The 21,535-nt window shown below is 58.5% G+C and overlaps 1 protein-coding gene across 1 annotated transcript in view; it reads right to left on the bottom strand.

The window, feature by feature from the left end:
* The window catches only part of WWP2 (WW domain containing E3 ubiquitin protein ligase 2), a 30,926-nt gene extending 9,714 nt beyond the window's left edge, over window positions 1-21,212 (bottom strand). The window contains exons 1-9 of the mRNA XM_018084396.1: window positions 21,129-21,212; window positions 20,376-20,523; window positions 19,985-20,103; window positions 14,785-14,922; window positions 13,941-14,037; window positions 9,793-9,992; window positions 7,202-7,424; window positions 3,241-3,330; window positions 2,167-2,341 (exon numbers count right to left, since the gene is read on the bottom strand). Coding sequence (XP_017939885.1) covers window positions 2,167-2,341; window positions 3,241-3,330; window positions 7,202-7,424; window positions 9,793-9,992; window positions 13,941-14,037; window positions 14,785-14,922; window positions 19,985-20,103; window positions 20,376-20,523; window positions 21,129-21,198 — 1,260 coding nt within the window. The 5' untranslated portion in view covers window positions 21,199-21,212. The remainder of the gene's footprint in view (window positions 1-2,166; window positions 2,342-3,240; window positions 3,331-7,201; window positions 7,425-9,792; window positions 9,993-13,940; window positions 14,038-14,784; window positions 14,923-19,984; window positions 20,104-20,375; window positions 20,524-21,128) is intronic.
* Window positions 21,213-21,535: the final 323 nt, after the last annotated feature.

Below are 21,535 nucleotides of genomic sequence, written 5' to 3'. Positions count from 1 at the left end.
TTTTAATGGTTAAATAAGAAACGTATCATTACCCAAAAGGCATTTTCACCTCCCAAAACCCAGCTGCCGGAGGGGGGCCGTGTCCCAACCCACCGCACCAGGATAGATCAGAGTCGGCCTGGGCTCAGGGAATGCCACCCGCAGCCAGACCCGGCCCTCCCGCCTGAAAACAGGGACAAGCCCCACTCCAAGAGAGACCAAAACTCGAGGCACCCCATGGCAGCCCAGGACCCCAGGGATATCCTGGGGCACGTCAGGGACGGCGCTGGTGCAGTGTGTGCCCCTCCAAGCTGTGTGTCTCATACCCAACCCCGTGTGCCAGGATTGGGGGCAGAAGGCATTGCCTGGCACAGCTGGCAGACTTCTGGTTTGGGGCAGAGTCTGCTCCCTCCCTGCTGGCACAGGCTGCCCACACGCGCAGCCGAGTCACGTCCAGAGGTACCACCTCATTGGGACCTAAAAATAGCTAATTAAAACTAACAGGACAGAGCTCTGGGCAGCTCCTGCAGCTCCCCACATTCCTGGGGAACAACCTGGGCCCCCATGCCAGAGACCCTTCCCTGCGAGGGATGTGGCACAGGGGTGCCTGCTGGGCCAGTGGTCCCTGGCTGCACCCCGGCCCCCCGAACTGTGCCTTCCCGAGGCTCTGCCTCACTGCTCCTCACCTCCCCACCATCCTCTCTGGCAAAGGGGGCGCAGGGGGGCAAGTGAAACAGAAAGCCCCCGCAAGGCAGGAGGCAGAGCAGGAGCCATCACTGCTGGCAGGAGAGCTTGAAACAAAAAGTACAATCGTTTCATCAGGCTAAATTTGGAGCTTGAGTCCCTCCCTCAGCGCTCCACAGAGCCCAGCCAGGGCGTCACTCAGCGCTGGAGCAGCTCCAAGGCTGGTGCTGGCAGGGAGCGAGTGACAGCCCTGGAGCCCCGCTGGCCACGGTGGAACCCCCTCCCACAGCCCCCACCTCCACTGAGGTCCTGTGAACTGTGTGTGGGGAGCGTGGGCAGGCAGAGGCAGCAGTCATGGGGGTCCAGCTCCCGCTGTAAGGCTTGGAAGGGCTGGTGAGGCACCCAGAGAGGGACAGGCAGGGGGAGGAGAGGGGCTGAGCAGCTCCCACAGCCCCAGGAGCGGCCCTGGTTGTGTCTCACGCAGAATGGACTTTGCACTGCCTGCACCCCCTCCCAGAGAGCTCCTCCTGGAGCCCTGAGCTCACTCTAGTCCCAGCTGGGACTCCTGGCTTTCTCTGAGCAGCTAAGCACTGATGAGAGGTTGGTCTCTCTGCTCTGCCCACCTGCCCTCCTTGCCTCCTTTCATCACAGCACAGGCTGGATCACCACTCCAGGGAGCAGGAACATTCCAGCCTGGCCCTTTCCCAAGCAGTGCTCATCCTGCAGCCCACGGCCACCAGCACTGCTCAGCTCAGCAGAGGCGCTGGTCATCCCTGCAGCCAGAGCCCAGCTCCACAGCAAAGGCACAGCCAGGACAAGAGTGGTCCCTGCCCAGGAGCAGAATGGTTAAGAGACTATTCCCTGAGCAAGGAAACGCAGATACTCAGCTCCAAGTAGGAACAAGGGGCAGCAGCAGAGGGAGCAGGAGGGAGCTGGCCAAGTCCAGCTTATTCCTTGCATTCTCTGGTCCCTGGATGCTGCAGCCCCTCACAGTGTCAGCACTTGTACCCTGGGTCTGCAAATACTGCTGCCCCCAGGACCCAGCCATGCTGCCCTGAGCCTGATGGAGACCCAGGGAGGAACGAGCTCAGCCCTCAGAGCCTCCCTTCCTTCTACAGACCAGACTCCCACACTCACTCAGCTCCCACAGCACACACCTGCCTCACAGGTCAGCAGCAAGGCTTGCCTGATGGGAGCCATGGGAGAAAGCCTGTGCCTGGCCACACTGACACTGGAGGGACACCAGGGACAGGCTGCTAAGGACACCTCCCACCCTTCAGGGCTGCGCAAGCTGGTTTATAAAAAGAAAGTCACTCCCCCACAGTCTCTGCAGGGAGCTGAGGAGCTTGTGGGCTCCCATCCAAGCGCTGCTCCACTGAGCTTGCTGAGTCCACAGACCCCACACAGCCCAGCAAGGGCCTCCCCATGCTCCATGGCTCCCAGGCCAGCCCAGGTGAGATCAGCAGGAGAGCCAAGTGAGACCTCACCACCCCCAGCTCTCACCTGGTACAGGAACCTCTGGCTGAACTGCTGCATGGCCCCCTGGAGCTGGTTCCGCTGCGACTGCCACTGCTCGTAGTTCCTGACATACTCGGCTGTGGGGCGCTGCCACGTGGTGGTCCGGGTGTTGTGGTCCACGTAGTAATACCTGCCTCGAGGATCCACACGTTTCTCCCACCTGGAAGCACCCAAGGAAGCTGTCACTGTGTGTCCTCAGACAGCCAGGCAGGCCCTGTGGACTAAGACACCCTCCAATACGAGGGCTCCGTGCCGAGCTCCAGCACTACCACCGGTTTCACAGCTGAAGAGACTCTTTTGGACAAAGATCCACCAAAAGGAAATATAAAGGACTGGTAACTGTTGAAGCAGCTCCTGTAAGGGCACACGAAGCCTGACAGGATGCTCAGGTACAAGCAGAGCTCCCACCAGGATGTCATGAGCATTCCTCCAGGACAGCCGACCTGTGACGGAGGCAAGGCACTGGTTTGGAGACCTGGCAGGAGGGAAGGAGCACACCTGGGCTACTCCCAAACCCACCTCTCCAGGTAACAGCCTCCCTCTTTTAACCCCACACGGATTTGAGGCTGTGGTAGGACCAGAGATCACAGCCTGGCTGCAGACAGTGCGTGCCCACAGGAACCAGAGGCTCCCGGGGAGGACATGGGTGGGTTTGTGTTTCCCTTTCACCCGTCACACCTGGGTCACTCCAGCCCTGCACAAACTCAGTCTAGAGAACAACAGCAGTTCGTACTGAGTTCTCTGCTTCTAGGAACACAAAAAGGTGAGAATTCCGCAAACTTCTGGAAAGCAAATGGCCTCAGGGCTGTGACCTGAAGACACTCCTGCAGGGGAAGCTGGGCCCTCATCTATAAGAGTTCTGCAGAGCAGGTCTCATGGAGCTCAGCAGCATCATCTCCTTGAGCACAAGCAGACCCCAATGTGGCTGAGAACCCCAGAGAGCCCTCAGAGAGCCCAGGGTCCAGCTTCAGGTTCAGGCACCCTGAGGTGCCCGTTTGCTCACCAGGAGCTGCAAGTCAGATCAGTGTCTGAGGTGCCAGCTGCCCCCACACCCCTTACCCGGGAGGAAGGGGTCTCTCCCACGTCGTGGTCTTGTTGTTGTGGTCTACATAGTAGACTCTACCATTTGGCAGCTCCCGCTGTTCCCACCTGCAACAAAAACACAATCCTGAGGCAGGTGATCCTTGCTAGAACCAAGAACATCCAGAGAGCTGCACCTGGTGGGTCAGTGAGCCCCCCTTCTCACATCCTCAGTGTTCCAAACTTTATTTGACAGGTCTGCATGGCAGCTGCTGGCCTTGCTAGATGGAGACTATGGGAGAGGGGCTGTAGCACTCTGCCCTCTGGAACACACAAAACTTGGAGCAGAAATTCCTCATTTCCCCCAGAAAGGTCAGCGTAAGAATTCACACAGGGTCAGTTTTACACCCGGTGTTTTTGATGTCGTTTTTGTTGGGTTTCTCCTAATATGTCTTTACAGGGAAGCCTTTGAGTTTGGGCTGGGTTCTCTCCCTGGCAGCCCCAAGGCTCACTGCTGACAGCCACGGCTCAAACACACCATGTGGCCATGGCACTCAAGTCGGGATGGCCCCCGAGGACAGCCTGTGTGACAGGGAGCCTGGCTTTACTGGGCCACACTAGAACCATTCTCTGCCTGAACTTATTAATGAATTTACCCTGGCAAAGGTAAAAGCTCCATGGAGCTGTGCTTTCCTGTCAGCTTTTATCCTGCAGCAGAGGGAGGCAAGCCAGCAGCTGCTGACAGATAAAGTGTTCTCCTGTCACACTCCTGCTCCCACAGGCCTCCCTACCCATTCAGTCTTCTGTCTCTAATCATCACAAAAAGCTCAAGCAAATTACTACACCAGCTTCTGTTGTGACAGCAAGGAAGCCAGCCCAGAGTGGCAGAGAGCAGGCAGCCCTGGGGAAGGAGCTGCTCCAGGCTGTAGAGACCAGAAATCCCCTGATGACGATTCCTCCAGGTTTCTGGATCCCTCAGATACCCCTCTGGGTGCCCTCATGACTGCCAAGAGCCACACGGGATTTGGGGGAGTTGCTGGTGGTGGTAGTTACTGACTGACATCCTCTGCCCCTGTGTCACACTGTACAAACACCGATGAGCTCACAGGCTCCTCACCAGCAGCTCCCTGGTGATCTGCAAAGTAAATCTGCTGAGGGCTGGTTCACCCTGTGGGCAGCAGTCCCTTGCCATCAGTGATGAACCGCAGTCACTGCTGACACACAGCAACAGCCTGGGAGATGGGGACACTGGGGACATCCCATCCTCACTCAGACCACCCTGCCCAGCTCCACATGGCCACCAGCAAAGGAGATCCATAGTTTTGGGAGCACTGGATAGTGACAGCTCTCCCCACGTGCACACACTGCAAGCATGAAGCGCCTGACACGATGGCCCCCAGCAGCTCCCCTCCAGCTACCCACAGGCTCATGATGGCCATGGATGCAGGGAGCCACGGGCACTGGGAAGTGGCAGAGCTGAGACAACTCGGCAGTCCAAACAAAACGCCCTCCTTATGTAAGAAACCACAGCCCTGTGGCTCCTGCCAGGCAACATAATGCACCTCTTTGTGCGGGCGAGACAGCGCCATGCACACACCCCCCTCCTGGCCGGCTGTCCCTGTGCAGGATCATCCCTGATAGGATCCAGATGCAGGAGCCAGGGGCTCTTATGTCTCCCTGCCCCCTTTTGTTATCGATCTGCTCAGAAACCCAAGTGAGAGCTGGGACCCTGTGCCCAAGGCCTCGGGCACTGCGGCCGCTGTGCCGGTTCCACACGCTCCTGGCTTCGCAAGGGAACGCTCTGCCTGGAGCGTGTGAAGGAGGTTTTGGGCACTGTTGGGGCTGGAATTACTCAGAACTCCTTCCAGCACCCTCCAGCCCTTAGGACAGACTCTCAGTTGTGTGAGGGATGCCTTTGAGCCACCACACCTGGTACAGATGTTGAGGCCCAGAGATCTGAGCAGAGCAAATCGCTCCAAATCCCCACATGAACCCAACACTCTGCCTCCGTCTGTCACAGCCCAGAACACAGGCTGAAGAGAGTGCTCCCCATGCTCCCAGGGATGCAAGGAAGCATGTGGAGAATGAGGCAGGGCAAGCAGGAGGGACACCATGCCTGGAATGACTGGCAGCTCTGCAGGGAATGTTGCTCCTGCGAGTGGTAGAGCAGAAGCCATCCCTCACGGGCTCTGCAGTGTTCCCTCACAGACATCCCAGCAGAGATGGGCCAGCGAGGGGCTATTCTGCATCCCCATCTCCCACTCAGGGCCCCAAACCACCAGTCAAAGTAATTCCCTGGTGTGGTGAGCCAAGCAAAAACCAGCCGTCTTAGATCAGGGCTCAAGAGAGCCCCAGAAGCTCCTTTACACCACCCCCAGGACACAGTGTGTTGTGCAATCCCAATTTAGCAAATCCCTGTTAGCCCAGGACCTGGTTTGGCAGCTCTCAGGGCTTCAACGGACTCAACTCTCCGCTCTCCTTTACCTGGGAAGACCTTGATCCCAAGCAGGTGAGTGCTGCCCAAGCCAGCCCAACATGGCACAAACGCAGCACATGCCAGAGAGCTGCTACCCTCTTCCCCCTACAGATCCCACTGCCAGGAAGGGAGGGACTGGCACAGAAAGCACTAATCAAAGGTGTCTCCAGATATCCAAATTCTGGGAGCTCAGCCTGGAGGATGGCTCACTACTCCTCTACCGTTCCTCTCCATCTGTCTTCCAAAGCGCAACAGCTTTATCCTCCTCCCTGCTCCGACACACACAATTCTCTGGTCTGTGAGCTCCACAGGGAGACAGTGGTGGGGAGGACGGGGCCACCCTTATACCTGGTTGGACCAGGCAAATCCAGCCTGGCATGTCTTAGAAAGCAGTGCCTGCAGCCTACTGAGCCTTCAGAACCCCGAATCATGAGATATCTGCAGGCTCCTCCACCCCAGGAAAGAAACAGCCTGTTTCCAACCCCAGGTGGGGAAAAGGAGCCCTTCAGTCTACCTGGTAGGAGCAGAAAGGGGCATAAGCTCTGCCTGGAATAAAGGCCTTTTTGAGAGCACTGGACTTTTCCAGCTGCCTGGAAACAGGAAGCGCCCAGGCCAGGAGAACAGAACCCCTCACACACCCGGCATAAAGGCACACTGAGCCGTTAACCCTAATTACCTGTGACTGACATGCGAGCGGGCCCTGACCTTTCAGGCATCGCCTCAGCCAAGGGAAAATAAACAGCTCCCTTCATCCCAAACACAGCCCATTTCACCCCCGCCCAGAATTCAAGGTGTTTGATACAAGGGGAGAACGACCCAGCTGCAACACAGAGGGGGCTGAGCCCAGCCACCCCCACAGCCAGCACATCCACAGGCATTGCTCAGCCCCTCCCTGCTCTCCTCCAGCCCCGCTCTCCTCCTCCCCCTTCTCCATAGCCCGAGAAGGAGGAGGAGCATCCGAACCAGGGAGAAGGGGCACTGCTACTGGAGGGTCCTGCCCATCTGCCCCCAGCAGTGGCCAATGCCCCGAGCATGTCCGTGCCCTCCTGCTCAGTGGGAGCTCCCTGGAAATCCACGCTTGCTCTCCCGTGTGTTTTCCTCTGCCTGATCCCTTCAGCAGTCCCAGGAGAGCAGAGAGCTCTGCATGGACGCTGAGAGGCTGCTTGGCACTGCGCTGCCATCCACTGTTTACTGCCCCAAACCTCCGCTGGCACAGCCCAGCCCCTGGTCCAGAGGATCCATGGCAGCCAATCCTGAGCAGATGGGCAGAGCAGGGGGCACAGGCTGTGCCAGGTGAGCAGGGCACAGGGATCCCCACAGGTGCCCCAGGCCACCCCTGCTCCACTGAGCACCAGCATTCCCACCAGCTCCCAAGGCAGCACTTCCCTCCCTCAAACAGCCTCTCCTTCCAGGCCACAGCAGTGTCCCAGTTTCTTCCTGTCCCCACCTCCAGGGCCCTGCCTCCCTCCCCGAGGGCCGCAGGAACCCACTATGCAGAAGTCTCAGGCAGAAAGCAGAGCTTACCCAGGGGGCAGAGCATCCAGGGCGGGCACTGCTGCCCGGGCCGGGGGGGCACTGGGGCCGGACGCTGCCTCCTCGGCCTCTCCAGAGCCCGGCAGGGCAGGAGGGGCAGGAGCGGTGGGGCCGTCGGTCGTGCCGGACACCGCCGGGGCCGGGGCCGGAGCATTCGCCCCCGCTGCTGGCCTGTCCTCTTCAATGTCCACGGCACTCACGGCGTCCCCGTTCACTGGAAGGGCAGAGAGCAGGGGGTCAGCACCCAGGAGGGGATGGGATCTGGCCAATCCTCCCGGGAGCAGAGCTTGGATGACAACCCAAGCACGGGACTCACAGTGCTCCCAGCCTGCAGCAGAGGCAGCACCTGTGTGACCCGGATCCCTCTGGGAACCACTGCCTCTATCTTGAGACAAAAGCAGAGGGTACTTTTTTGTGCTCAGTTTCTCTTCAGCCACTTGAAACACACTGCATCCCTGATGAGAAATCAGGGAATAAGCAGGACCTCCGAAACTGTGGGTGCAGCATCTCCCCCGAGGCAGAATGAAACCTGGGCTCAGCGAGTCAACAGCACTGGAAAGAGCTAAATGTTGCTGAATTCCAGTGAACTTTTGAAAAAGGTAAGGGGAAGAGACAGAGCAAAGGAAAACTACAAAGAAAAATGAGGAGGAGGAAAATGCTAAGCAAAAAAATGAAAGGGAATTTGTTTGAGGAATACTTATTAGATACCCAAAACCCTGAGACCTGGCAGCCCAGCTGAGCAGAACCTTTGCTACAAGACATCCTGGCTGGAGTGGTAAAGCAAAAGTTTTAAAAACAACCCAGAAACAAGGAACAAAATATGGGATGCAGACAGAGCTCCACGATTTAGAGCTGAGAAATGGACAAAACCATAAGGGAAGCCCAAATATTTAGTATCATAGGAAAAACCAGTATGAACTACCACAGATGGGAGACTGAAGAGCTACAGACACTCTGGAGAAGAGGCAAGAGTGCTCAGGACTCTGCTTGGCAGCTGGAAGGTGGCAGGACAACATCCTCCAACACCAGAGGGATCCTGGGACACAGCAGCAGTTGAAGGTGTCCCCAGGCAGCACTGAGGGTGAGGAAGATTTTCAGGTCAGCAGCAACTTCCACCAGAGTCCTGTGGCAGCCAGCTGAGGAGGTCCCTGACTGCCCCTCATGTCGAGCAAGCCTGGGAAAGGGCAGTTTTAGAAGCCTCAATCATGCTGTGCCAGTCTCCAAAGAGAACCTACAGGATGACCCAGTTGAGTATGCCATGGTTGGTTTGATCACAGTCCTGGACAAAGCAGGGAAAAGCTGATCCAAAGTTCACCTGATAAGGAAGGGCTCCAGGGGGAACACAGCAAGAGCTGAACAATGTGACTGTGGGGAAAACACGCCTGGGAATAATCTCCTTTTATTGAAATTACAGCTGAGAGTGACAAATGTAACAAGGACGTTCTTGCAACAGCCTGCACGAAAAACATGGCAACGTCACCAAAATGTACCAAACTGAAGGGCAAGAGGATGGTTTGTAGAGGCACTCCAGGGTGTCCAACACTAATCCCAGCCATCCAAAACACTCCTCTCCCCATCCTCAAATCATCACTGACAGGATTTGTGGGAGGCACAGAGGGTGTGAGCGGTAAACACCAACAAGGACAGCACAGTCATAAAGCCACTGGGGAGGCTGCGGCTGGGCCAGTAAAACGTGCTTCAAACAAACCAAAGCCAAGAAGCCAAGTTGTACTTGGGAACAAAATCCTGTCCCCAGCCTGAGGGAGTGTCCACAGAGTGAGGAGACTCGAGAGGGCTGGCCTTTGGCAAAAATGAGCTTTGGCAAAATTGAAATTGCGTTGTTCCAGGTCTTCCCAATGAAGTGTAAAAAACCCCCAACTTCCTTCTGGCTTAAACAAAACATTTCCTTCTCTCCTAAACGAAACACTCTGCTTTTCCTTCCAGATCTCCCACAAAAGCAAACTCAGTGCGGAGGAGTGAGAGATGCCCATGAAAGCTAGAGAAGGAAAACAGATCAGTCACATGTGACTTTGTAGTCAGGCACTCAGCAGGCCCCAGTCCTGCTCCACAAGGGATTCAGGGCTTTGTGGACAAACCCAAGAAAACACAAGAGAAACCTTTCCAAATATACCCTCTGACGCAAGAACCAGCCCCCCCTTTGAGAGGTGGGTTTGTGCCTTTGCTGATGCTCCACAGGCAGCTGCTCCTCTCACTTCAGATCTTCACTTAAGGCTGATGGGAAATTCAGCTGAACCCTGAAAAGAGTCCACTCAGCAGTGACAACTGTCCTCCTCATTGTGGCGTCAGTGATGCTGCTGTCCCAGTATCCTTTTAAACACCTGGAGCTGGTGGCTCCAGAGTGGAGCCACAGGAATCATTCCTGACAGGCAGCACCGATCCTACGAGAGAGCTCTGCGGAGCTGTGAGGCATATCAGCAGTAGAAGCAATAAAAAAAAAATCAATCGACTCACAGGGAGGACATTCCTAGGCACTACAAGATCCATCATCTCAGTGGAAATGAATTTTCTCCACCATAAATATCCCTGAGCTCTGGTCCCCACCTCCACGAGCATTGGCTCACCTGTGCTGTTGACTGCTCCATTGGCCATGGTGTTGGCTGTGCCATTGGCAGTGCCATTGGCTGTGCCATTGGCTGTGCCATTGGCCATGCTGGCATGCTGTGTGCTCTTGGCCTGCTGCCGGTGCCGGCTCCTGGCGCTGGGACTTTGCTCTCCACTCCCTGTGTTTCCCCTGGCCACTCCGGCCGCGTGTCGGTGCGTCCTGCGAGGGAAAAGAACATGGGAGGTGAGAGACATCACATGGAAAACCCCACTCCTGCCTTTTTGCCTCAGTCTTGTGCCGATTCCATCCCTGGCTCAGGTGCAGCTGCTCCATCTCTTGGGGGTCTCTGTGTCACAGTGGAGCTCACCTGCCTCCATGTCCCCATGGCCAGAGCAGCCCAACCTCTGTGGGCAGAGGACCTGCAGCTCCCCTGGCAAACTTCCCCTCAGACCACCCTGGGTCCCCAAGGCAGCACAGAGGCTTCCCAAAAAAGCTCAGTTTCACCTTAGGAATTTGTTACTGCGAGTGGGCAGGGAGACAGGGTGGAGGGGGGGGATGCTGCCTTTCCAAATCCGGGGGCAAGGCAGAGGCAGAGCCCAGGTACCTCCACCCAGGCTGGCAGCCAGGGCAGCAACCATGGAGAGTGAGGACTGCAGGGACCAGGACGTCAGTTTGCCCCAGCCAAAATCTACCCTTAAAAGGGCAAAACCCACAAACTGTCCCCGAGTGTCAGTGCTGGTGTTGGGAGGGGACAGCAGCTTGGCAGCGACAGGGCACAGATCAGTCATGCCACCCTCGCCAGCTCCAGCAAGCCCTTGGTTCCTCCCACTTATTCCAAAGCCTCTCTCCTTGGGGAGCAGCTCATGGCAGGACTGGGATCGGGAGGAGACATGGGAAAGCAGGAGATGGTTGTTGAAAATAGATCAGATAAGAGCCACAGGGCAGAACAGAGCTGTTGTGACCCCTTCGACCAGCCACGGACTCCCAGGAGGGCAGCCCCACCCAGCGGCTCCTCAAGAGGCCCCTCAGACCATGAATTCACCCCCGACATCCTGGCTACCCTTGGACACGGCTCCGTGCTGGAGGTTTGCTTTGCCCACCAGCACCTGGGGACATGGAGCATCTGCAGGTGCAGAACAGGCTCCTCTTCCCTGGTCAGGAGGTAAAGGTGGCCCCTCACTGCCACCTTGGCAGGGTATCCTGACATCACATGCCTCCCGAAAGTTGGCTGGGACCCCTCCCCACAGTCACCCCCTCCCCACAGTCACCCCCTCCCCACAGTCACCCCATGGCGAGGCCAGAGGCAGCACAGGCCCCAGAGCCATGGCCAGAGGGCAGTGGGCAGGTGGCACCAGCCAGTCCCACCAGGAGCAGCCCCCTCCGCACGGGACAGATCTGGTCCCTGCCCTTCCAGCACAGATGAGCTCAGAGCTGCCCAGGCAGTTTTTAGAAACCAAAACAGGATGTTTCCAGGCTGCCAGGCGGAGGCACAGGGTTACCAGCCTGAATTAGCCAGCCCGCCGCCCAGCCCAGCCCTCCCACGAGTGCTCCCATCTGGGCATTGTCTTTTAATAGACACTGGAAACAAACCCAGGCCACGGAGCACGGCGGGATGGGAATGTGTGCCTAAAATAGGAGCGGGGAGAAAATCAGGCAAGGCACAGACGGAAACAGATGGTGGGACGGAGTGAGGTGTGCATGGGGCAGCCCCTCTCCCGGGGGGAACAAGACCCCATTGCACCCCATCGACTGGGGACCTCAGGTGGCTGCCCCAACCCTAACCTGGACCAGGGTAGATGGTGCCAAAGAGGAACATGGGATCATCCAGGTGACATCAACCATTCAGCTCTCCCACTTATGCCAAGGCAGAGCCCCCACACGACAGTGGCCAACACAGACCCTGGCCATGTAACACAGGAATGGCCAGTTTCTCCAGCTGAGGTGGCCAGAAGGTCCCAGCATGAGATACCAGCAGAGGTGGCAGCATGTCTTGGTCTCACTCAGCACATCATCCCCCAAACTGTGGCTGAAGAGGAGGAAGGGCAGAGCACAGAGAGCCAGCAGTGGCTGTGGGAGGTCAGGGCAGGAAAGCCCCAGTGCCATGTGGTCAATGGGAGTTCAGCTCCCAAAAATACAGAGATGAGAAATTCCCCCTGTCCCTGCCAAGAGGGGAGGAGACCAGCACCCAAATGAGAGAATCATGGAATGGTTTGGATGGGAAGGGACCTTAAAGCTCATCTCATTCCACCCCCTGCCATGGGCAGGGACACCTGCCACTATCCCATTGCTCCAAGCCCCATCCAACCTGGCCTTGGATATTCCAGGGATGGGGCACCCACAGCTTCTCTGGGCAACCTGTGCCAGGGCTTCCACAAGACAAACAGGGCTCGTGGCACCCACAGCCCCAGCCCTCAGCTAAGGGCCCCTGGGCTCTGTTTTCTCCCTGCACAGAGGGCTGTGGAATTTCACACCCCACCACCAAGATTAGCAGCAAATCCCAAGATGACATTTGTTCAGGAGAAGAAAGAGAAGCCTGACCAAGCTGTTTCCCTCGTGGGGACAGTGTAGAAATAGCTGAGGAGCAAAGAATGGCCCTTTTCTTCCCATCCTGCCGGCAAGTGAGTTTGCCAGCATCCATCACCAAGCCCAGAAAATAAACACGGCTCTGTGTATAAACACAGCAACCATCACACAGCATTCCCAAGCGCAAGGGAACCGTGTTCCACCCCGGAGCAGGCAGTTGCCTTCACGGTGGGTACATCCAGCAGTGCTCTGTCCCACAGAGCAGTAACACATCAACCTGAGCAGGTATGTCCAGAACACCCTAAATTCAGGGGAGTGCAGCACAGATTGAGGACTAGCTTATAAGTTTCCCATGCCAAGGCAGCCATGGGATTGGAATGATCGGAGGCACACCTGGCAGGTGTCTGAAGGTGCCCTGCAGAAGTCCTGGCCAGACTTCAGCACTCAAAGAAGAAACTCCTCACAGCCAACGGAAAAGCAGCAGGGAAGGGGCAGCAGGCAGTGACCAGGCTGAGCCTCCCAAACTAGAACTTTCTTTGCAGGTTTTCTAGCACCTACTGAGAGCTGTTAAGTGCCTGCCAAGCCTAGCTCTCTCAGGTCACTGAGCACTTCCCACCTCTGAGAATGATTTAACACCTGGACAGCAGGAATCAACAGGAGCAGCCACCACAAAAGGGCACAAACTGTGTTCACAGCCTACTCCCAACACCCCATCCCTCTCCCTCCTTGGGTGGAAGATGAACACACAGCATGGAAGGACATGGTCACTTTTGGAGCCAAAAACATCATCTCTGGTGTGTGCCCAGGAGATGAAGAAGGAGCAGAAGAGCTCGAGGTGTGGGGCTTGTAGCTGAGAGTGCTACTGAGCCTGGGCCATGCAGAACCTCCCACGGGCAGGCTGCAGGCGCCCTCTCCACAGCCAGACTCCTATCCAGAACATCTGTACAGGCTGCTGGGCCACTGCCACACTCTGGAAATATAAATAGGTGTTAAATTCAACTCCATGTTGACAGTGTGACACGTCTCCCAATAACCACAGCTCCAAAAGGAGCAGCGCTGAGCCACTCCAGCCCAGCAAGGAGGCAGGGCAGGGCACTGAGCCAGGCACAGGATGGCCTGTTGCCCAAGCATCTCATTTCCTCTGGAAGCAGCTGTTATTTCCCTGCAGCTCTGCTTCTCCTGCTCCTGGACTTTCAGAAGTGTCCTCTTGTGACCATTGTCCAGAGGACCATTGTGCTTCCCAGTGCCTGGCCAGGGCAGTGCTTGAGGGAAGAGCTGGGGTCCCCATGATCCACATTTGAAGGGATCCCACTTTCTTAGTTTGCTTGGTCACAGCCTGCCCCACTTCCAGACAGAACATTCCTTCGGCTGCCAGTGGAGCAACTGGTGAAACTCTCTGGGCCACCACAGACCTGATACTCCTTGAGACAAACCCTTTAGGAGGGGCTCAGGCCAGCCACAGCCTGTCTGTACAGTCACCCCCTGTACCCCCAGCTCTGCTGTCCCCTGGGACAGGCCACCCCTGCCCCATCTCTCCTGTGGGCTGTGGTAGGGGCTCACTGGGAGATCTGAAGTGGGGTGCACTGCAAAAGGACAGGGCCACAGCAACCTCTCAGTAACGGACACACAGCCTGGGGCCCTCACCTTGGTCTGCTGCCAAAGCAGTTGGTACTGGGAGGCTGGTGTCGGCCCTCCGTGGCTGCAGCCGCGCTGGTGGGGTCCCGTCCAGGTGCCTGGGACCCTGCATGGGGGAAGAATGGGAGGGTGAAGAAAAGGACTGAGACACCTACTAGCTCTTCCCTCCTCCTCACCTTCCAGAAAGGAGTCCCAAAAGCACAACAGCCCCACCTATTGCATGACAGACCCCCAGCACCCAAGGACACCTCACCTTCACGCTGGGTTCTCTCCTCTCCCACTGCTGTGTGAGGGCACAGCCCCCCCTGCCCAGCACCCTGTAGCTCCAAGCAGAAGGCAGGACTCTGCAGAACTGGCAACACCAGGAGAGCAGCCACATCCAAGATTCCCAGATTTCACAAGTTTTGTTTCCCAGCAGGGAAGAGAAGGAGCCAGGGGAAAGCAACACATTAGCCCCTGTCCAGCACAAGCTCTGCTCCCTCCCCTGGCAGCCTCATGGGTCAGCCATCAGTACATGTCCCCATGGGGAGCCCTGCTCAGGAAACACTGAAACCATTTCCACAGGCCACAGGAACAGCAAGGGAAGTGGCTGATCCATGTGGATGGCTGGAGAAGGGCCTGGAGAAGGGCTGCTCCTCCCAGGCCATCGACGCTCCTGCTCCAATTCTGCAGGAATTCGTGAGTATCCAGGGCAGGCGGGGCTGGCACCGGAGCCTCATCTGGGAGAGGAGGCAGGTGCTGGCTCTGGATCACTGGCCCAGGGGTGCTGGGGGCCGTGGGCTCAGCCCCCTCCTCTCCCCACTCAGCGCCTCGTGCCTGGAGCCACTGCGCGCACGTGGGGCCGGGCACTCACCCTCTGTGCCGGCACTGCCATCGGGAAGGCTTCCCAGAGCAACAGCCGGCCCGTCCAGGAAAATCGTCAGCTCTCCGCCTGACACAATGCTGCCTTTGTTCTCCGTCTGCAGGTCCAGGGTCAGCTGCCTGTTCTCCACTGTGGGAGAGAGGGGACAGGGAGAGAGACCACCGGTCACCACTGGGATCCCAGCTGCAATGGACGTGGCTCCACCAGCCCAGCTCCCACGTCAGGCCCCTGGCCCACCCCCTGGTGGGTCCCCCACAGGCCTCCCCCACCCCCCAAAGGTGCCTGCTCCCTCAGGGCCAGTTGTCCCAGTGAGCACCACCAGCACTGGCCTCACACCTACAGGTACCTTCCAGCACTGCCCGAGGATCCCCAGCCAGCCTCATCACCTTCTCCCAAGGAAAACCCTCCCTCACCAGCCACCCTTTTACTGGGGCTGCAGCTGCCCCAGGGGCCCTGGCTTTGACACAGCCAAGACCCTCATTGCTCACAGATCCAGGAGCTGGGGCTGTAGGGGCAGATCCTGGCAGGAAAGTCAAGGGATTTAACACAACACACGGGGCAAGAAGGGTCCTTCATGATGGCGACCACCACATCCCCATGCATCAGTTCCACTGAACAACAGCGGCACAGAGGGCTGTCCGCAAACAGGAACACTCCAAACACTGTGCTGAGGCATCGGACTGCCTCCACAGAAGGTTCTGGAGTGTGTGGCATGGTCTGGGAGGTTCTTGGAGACAGTTGCCAGCTCCACTCCCACCCTTGGGAACCGTTTTGGCTTTATCAGCTTTAGCAAGAGTTTGCTGGTCCCTAGGGGCAATGGGGGCACAGGCACAGCCCTCAGCCCCCATGGGCAGGCAGGGCTGGTCCCCTGGGTGACAGCACCCACCCCAGCACAGCAATGCCTGCCGGAGCCAGCCCAACTGAAACACCCAGCTCCGCCACAGAAGGCCAGAAAAATGTGGCTGCGCCAGCCTGGGACAGCAGCCCAGACACTTCCTGACTCATTTGCTCAAATAATATTTGTATTATACACGGATTGCTCATGACACAATGGCACCATTTTTTAGCAACCTGCTTTGTCCTGGTGCGATGCGGGGACGGGGTGTGGTTCCTGCCAGTGGGAGCAGGAGGGAAGGAGCACACACCTATGGACCCCTTGTCCCACCTCTATCTTCAAGCTGTCTGTGCTGGGATTCAGCACCCCCTCTTCCAAGGCATCCCAAAACCCAGCGACATGGGGTCTGTGGCAAAGACAGGGCTATGAGACAGGCTGCACTTGTGGATCTCTGGGAAGTCTCTGGTTTGTAGTGCCAAGGATACAGGTACCCCTGCACAGAAGGGGCACATGCTCACAGGGGTACAGCAGAGAGGCTGGAGTTCAGCTGTCACTTATCATCCACCCATCATCCAACAAGGGATTCTACTGAGCCCGGTCTCCCTCCTCTGCCTCACAGAGCTGTTCTCCGCTTGCTTCCAAGGGGAACCGACCTCACAGGCGGTTTTAAGAGCCTGAGACAGAAGATGCTACTGAGCACGGCCAAAAACCAGAACAAACCCAGACCCTGTTTCCCCCCTGGCTCCTCCAAGCCATAGGAATCCGCATTTTCTCTGGGGTCCCTCCATCCCCCTCCGTGAGCGCCGCACTCCGGGGCCGTACAAGCCCTCATTGTGCGGGCACTCGGCCGAGGCGCAAAGACAAGGTGTCTCCAAGTGGAGGATGTGAACATGAACCTCCCAGCCGGCTTCCTTCTCCCCCCCTCCAGCTTTTTTAAAGAAAATAAACACTCGCAGAACCTTCCCCTCCCTGTCCCCGTCCAGCGTGCAGGACGCACAAAGGGACATTGCTGCTGCCCCGACGGCGGGTCCCCCGAAGGGCCGAGCACAAAGGCTGCCTCTGTCCCGCCGGCTGCCAGAATGTCAGAGGAATTATTATTATTTTGGGAGGGGGTCGGGGGGTGATTTGGTCCTGAATAAGGTCTCAGTTCAGCTGCTTCCAGTGCCCCGCACACAGCATCAGAGCTCCCATTTAGCGGAGGTGAGCTGGAATTCCCACCCAGCCCATTAAGCGGATTTACGGTTCCAAGAAATGAGGCTGGGAGCAGCCGGTGCGATAACGGCCCCAGGCTGAGCTCCAGCCCCCGGAACCCCCGGGGACCACACATGTCTGACCCCAGGGAGCTGCCACACGGGACAGGCAGCCCCTCTGGAACACCCTGTCTGAGATGGCTCCATCTCCATGCACACATCCAGGAAGAATTCCAGACAGCCAGCCAGATGGTGCTTCCCACTCTCTCAGCTCCCCAAACCCTCTTTGCACAGTCCCACTGGATGCAAAGGCCAGGTCCCATTCCAATAGGTCCATGTGATTGTCCAGGTTTTATCTGGGATGGATCAAAGCTCTCTGGTGCTGAGCAGGTGAAGACTGGCTCAGCCTTTGTGAATTTCCACAGCCAAAGGAACGACCTCAAGCTGTGGCTACAAGTCCCTATGGGGAGAAGCAGGAGGAAAGCTAGACCTTCCACAGCCATTCCCAAAACAAGGAAGAACCCAGAGCTTACAGGAAGGGATAATCTTTACTGTCCCGTGAAAGTCTCCCCAGGGCAGCTTTGCCCATGCTGCTGACCCAGCCTCAGCCACCAGCAGCTTAGAGACAACTATGTCCCACCCCATTTATCTGCCAGGGATAACGAGGAGAGCCTTGGACATCTACTTCTTTCCTCTGAAAGGTGACATAGGATGGGCATTGTCTGCCCCCCATGGTGACCTACTGGCTGGATGACCAGTTTTATGAGATTACATCCCAGCCACAGTAAGCCAGCTCAGGGAGCTGCCAGGGCACGCAGCACAGCACAGCTCCTTTGGCATCACAGCCATTATGGGGTGGAGCTGCAGCTTTCCAGAGGTTGGGAAGTGCTGCTGGCTTCCTGGAGGGTCCCACGAGGCCATGGCTCCAGCAGCTCTGCCTGGGGCACAGCAGTGGGGACTCTGTGAGATCTGTAAAGCCCTGGAATGTGGTGCCACTCAGCACACAGTGGGACCAGCAAAAACCAGCAGGGCCCAGTATGGGGTTCCAGAGAGCCCACGGTGCAGGGCCAGCTGGGGTTGCCCCTTGGGCAAAGTAAGAGGTGGAACCAAGAGGTGTCTCTGCAGAGGTGGCACTCAGGGACCAGGGCAGGGGCTGTGCCATGGAAAACGAGCTGCTTTACAGGAGCCCTGGGAGCAGCTCAGCTCCTGGAAGGCTCCAGCTCATGTTGGTGATGGAACTCATTCTGACCCACCTCTCCACTTCCCATCCAATCCCTGCAGAGGCGGGAGAGCTCTGCCTGACAGCGGAGAGGCCCCGCAGGCCCTGCCAAGGTGCTGGAAAGTGCTGGGAGCCCCAAAGCCAGGCTGGCCCTGCCCAGAGCAGGAGCTCCCGCGACAGCCAGGCTGTCAGCTCCAGAGGCTCTCCCAGCTTTCCTGCGAGCTCAGGCCTCGTCACTGAGCTCTTTTTCCAAGCTCCAGGCCTTGGAGCAGAGACTTTTTCACCTGAAGCAAGGCGTGCTTGGCAGGAGGGCTGACAGAAGTGGGGGGAGCTCCAGCAACATCCTGGCAGGCGGGAGCCAAGGACGTCACCGTCCTGCCCACAACCAGATCCATTCCTGCCCACTGAGCGGAATGACAGGAATAAAATGAAGACCACAGCTACACTCACACACTAGTAACTCACAGAGAACCTCATCAAAACAGTAACAAGCCCAGTGAAGGCAGAGAGAGGGGTTGCTGCCTGGCAGGAGCAGCCCTGGGGAAGGATTGCTCCAGCTGAGCACTTCCCAAGACGGGGAGAGGAGAGCCAGGCCCCTCCAGTGGCAGAAGGCACAACATTTTGCTGCCTCACACACATTAAGTGTCTGACTAGGGATGGCTTGAAATCCCAGATGCCTTTTGCATGTCCTTGCCTTCCCTGGGCTGGCAGGCAGAGGGAATGAGATCCCCTCCTCCCGGGAGGTGAGGAGCCCCCAGGGAAGGGGTCTCAAGGCTCTCAGGGGACCCCCAGGGGACCCCCAGCAGTCTCTGCCCCACTCAGAGCTGCAGCAAAGCCTGAAGGCTGAGCAGTGACCTGCAGAGAAGAGGAGAGAGAAGATGCCAGCCCAGAAAAGAAGGGCAGACAGAAGCAGATAGCCCAGGCAGTGCCAGCTGCCCCCAGCCCATGGCAGCACCTTCCTGGCAGGCCAGGGCAGGCTCTGCAGCTTTAAGAGTCCTCCCTCCCAGCCCACGGTGTCAAGGAAAAATCTGACACTTTTTTTCTGGTAGATGTTAATGGACAAGCTCAAACAGCCAGTTGCCTTTTCCATTCATTTTCCACACAGCCCCCTGGGAGGCTGGGAATGAAAGAGCCGATTGTGCCCCCGCAGGTAGGGCGGGAGCGACGGCGGCTCCAGGAGCCCGGCCGGCATCAGCACACCTCGGCAAGGAAAGCTGCAGGGAAGAGTGCCCCGGGGCACAGCCCCCACAGCCCTCAGGTTGTCTGATACCTACACCCCAAGCAACAGAGCCCATCTCGGGGCACACGTTCAGATCCTCAGGGCCTTTGCGAGGTGACAGCAGTGGCAGCACAGCTCCTACGTGTCCCTCAGTGTTCCACACCCAGACCAGGTGCAGCCTGCCCAGCACATGGAGTGTGGCAGGGACAACGGTGTGGTTTCACAGCCTGAAGCAGCAGTGCCAGGGGAAGCAGCCCACCCCAGGCCCTGGCACCGTGGAGGGTCTGACCCAGCCCCGAATCCCCCCCGAGGCACAGGAGGCCCCTCTCCTTGCTCAATACCAGGTCTGTGTCTCACAAGCTTTGCTTGGAATAGACAGAGACAGCCTTTTCCAGCCCCAAACGGCCACTCGCACCACCCCGGCCCTGAATGGCCGCCTTTATGTGGGAGCTGCTGTCACGAGCCACACTCTGGCAACCGCAAACGGCAGCAAATAGCAGAGGGGTTTGTGTTTCCGAGCCGGCTGCAGCACCCTGGCTGACGTGGGTATGGCTAACAGGGGCATGGCTGACGCAGGTACGGCTTCCGTCACACCCAGCCCCCAGCCCAGCCACACAATGGCACCTTGTTCCCTCCCGGGGAACGCAGGAGCTGCTGCGGCCACCCCTCTCCTCTCCTCCAGGCAGGTGAGGTGCAGGACCCCCGCCGGGGGACCCCCTCGTACGTACGCTTCCCACCGCTCCGGAGCAGGTTGCCAAGGCTGACGGAGGCGGCGCCCAGCAGCTCGTTCCTCAGGGTATGGCAGATCCACACCTTCAGCTCCAGGTGGCTCTGAGCCGTGACGTTCCTGCAGAGATCAGAGAAGGGGGCTGTCACCGTGGCCTCATGCCTGCTCCAAGCTTGGGCAGCAGGCAGTGCCAGCTCCAGGGAGCAGAGGGAGGTGGGCAAGGCCATGGGGCAACAGGAGACTCCCCTTCCTGCTGCCCTCCCAACCTGGCTGCCCCTGACAGCATTGTTGTCCAGGGGGAAAAGCTCTGACTGTCCCCAGCCTACGGCCCAGCAGAGCACAGGGAGCCAGCCCTGGCACCAGCTTCACACCAGGGGGTCACACGCACTCACAGGGTGAGGATCTCGTTCCACAGCAGCTCGGAGATGCCCATCTGCTTCCCCGTCTTCTTGGTCTCACTGGGCAGCCCGTCTCCAGCCACCTCCACGTAGCAGTTCATGCGTGCTGGGCGGCTCTGGGCCTTGGGCTTCACAGACACCACTGGGCAGGGACAGCCATGGGGTCAGGGGGAGCCCCCGGCCCTGCTGTCACCCCCCGTCCCATCCCGTCCCTGCCAGGTCGGGGGCCAGGACTCACCGTAGTATTGGGAGAAGGGGAGCAGGAAGTGCTTCTCCCGATGGCAGCGATGGCTGCCACCGGCCTGATCACTGCCTGGCCCCCATCTTCAACCCTCCCGAGGGCTGCAGGGGAGTCACTGTCCCCACAGACACCTCCCTACCCCAGGGCACAGGAGCACGGTGGGGGCGAGGCGGTGGGGGCACCCCCGGGTCAGCAGTGCCAGGCGGAGGGGCAGAGCCGGGGACAGCTCCGAGGGGATGAGGTTCTGAGGGGACGCGGCTCCGGGTGCCGGGAGCCATCTCGCGGCCACGGGAGCACCGGCGCGGCACTGGCAGGGCCACGGAGCCCACGTCCCCGGCAGCCGGGGGGAAGCGCAGCCCAGCCCAGCCCAGCCCAGCAGCCACAGGGCAGTGCCGGGCACCCCAGCTCCTGCTTCCCCTGGGAAGGGCTCCCAGCCCGGGGTGCAGCAGAGCACACACAGACACCATTCCCGGCAGAGGGATTGCCAGCGAGGCAACAGGACCCACCTTTCACGGAGAGCTGGGACTTCTCGCAGGGCGGCCCAGCCCTGGCCCTGCTGGAGCTGGCAGCGGCCATGGCATCACCCCCGGCTGGAGGCACAGAGAGGAGACGCCTCAGCGCTGGGCCGAGGGAGCTGGGGCTGCACTGGCCCAGCCCAGGGCCCAAACACAGCCTGGATGCCACTGAGAGTAACCCACACGGCAGGAGACTGGGCAAGGGATGGGCAACACCCGGGAAACACAGGCTCCCTCATTCCTAATAAACCAGCCCTGCATCACAGGCAACACTGTGTCCTTGGGAGAGAAACCTCCTTTGGGAAAGTAACCCCCTTCAATGGCACTGCCACAAGTCAAGCTGGGCAGTGTCAGTCCTCCAGACACCCCATCTGAACAGTGCAGCTCCCCTGACCGAA

This window comes from Manacus vitellinus, unplaced genomic scaffold (genome assembly GCF_001715985.3).
Source record: "Manacus vitellinus isolate BGI_N305 unplaced genomic scaffold, ASM171598v3 scaffold_10_pilon, whole genome shotgun sequence".
Lineage (NCBI taxonomy): Eukaryota > Metazoa > Chordata > Aves > Passeriformes > Pipridae > Manacus > Manacus vitellinus.
The sequence above is the reverse complement of the archived record's forward strand: the minus strand, read 5'-3'. Positions and strand labels throughout refer to the sequence as shown.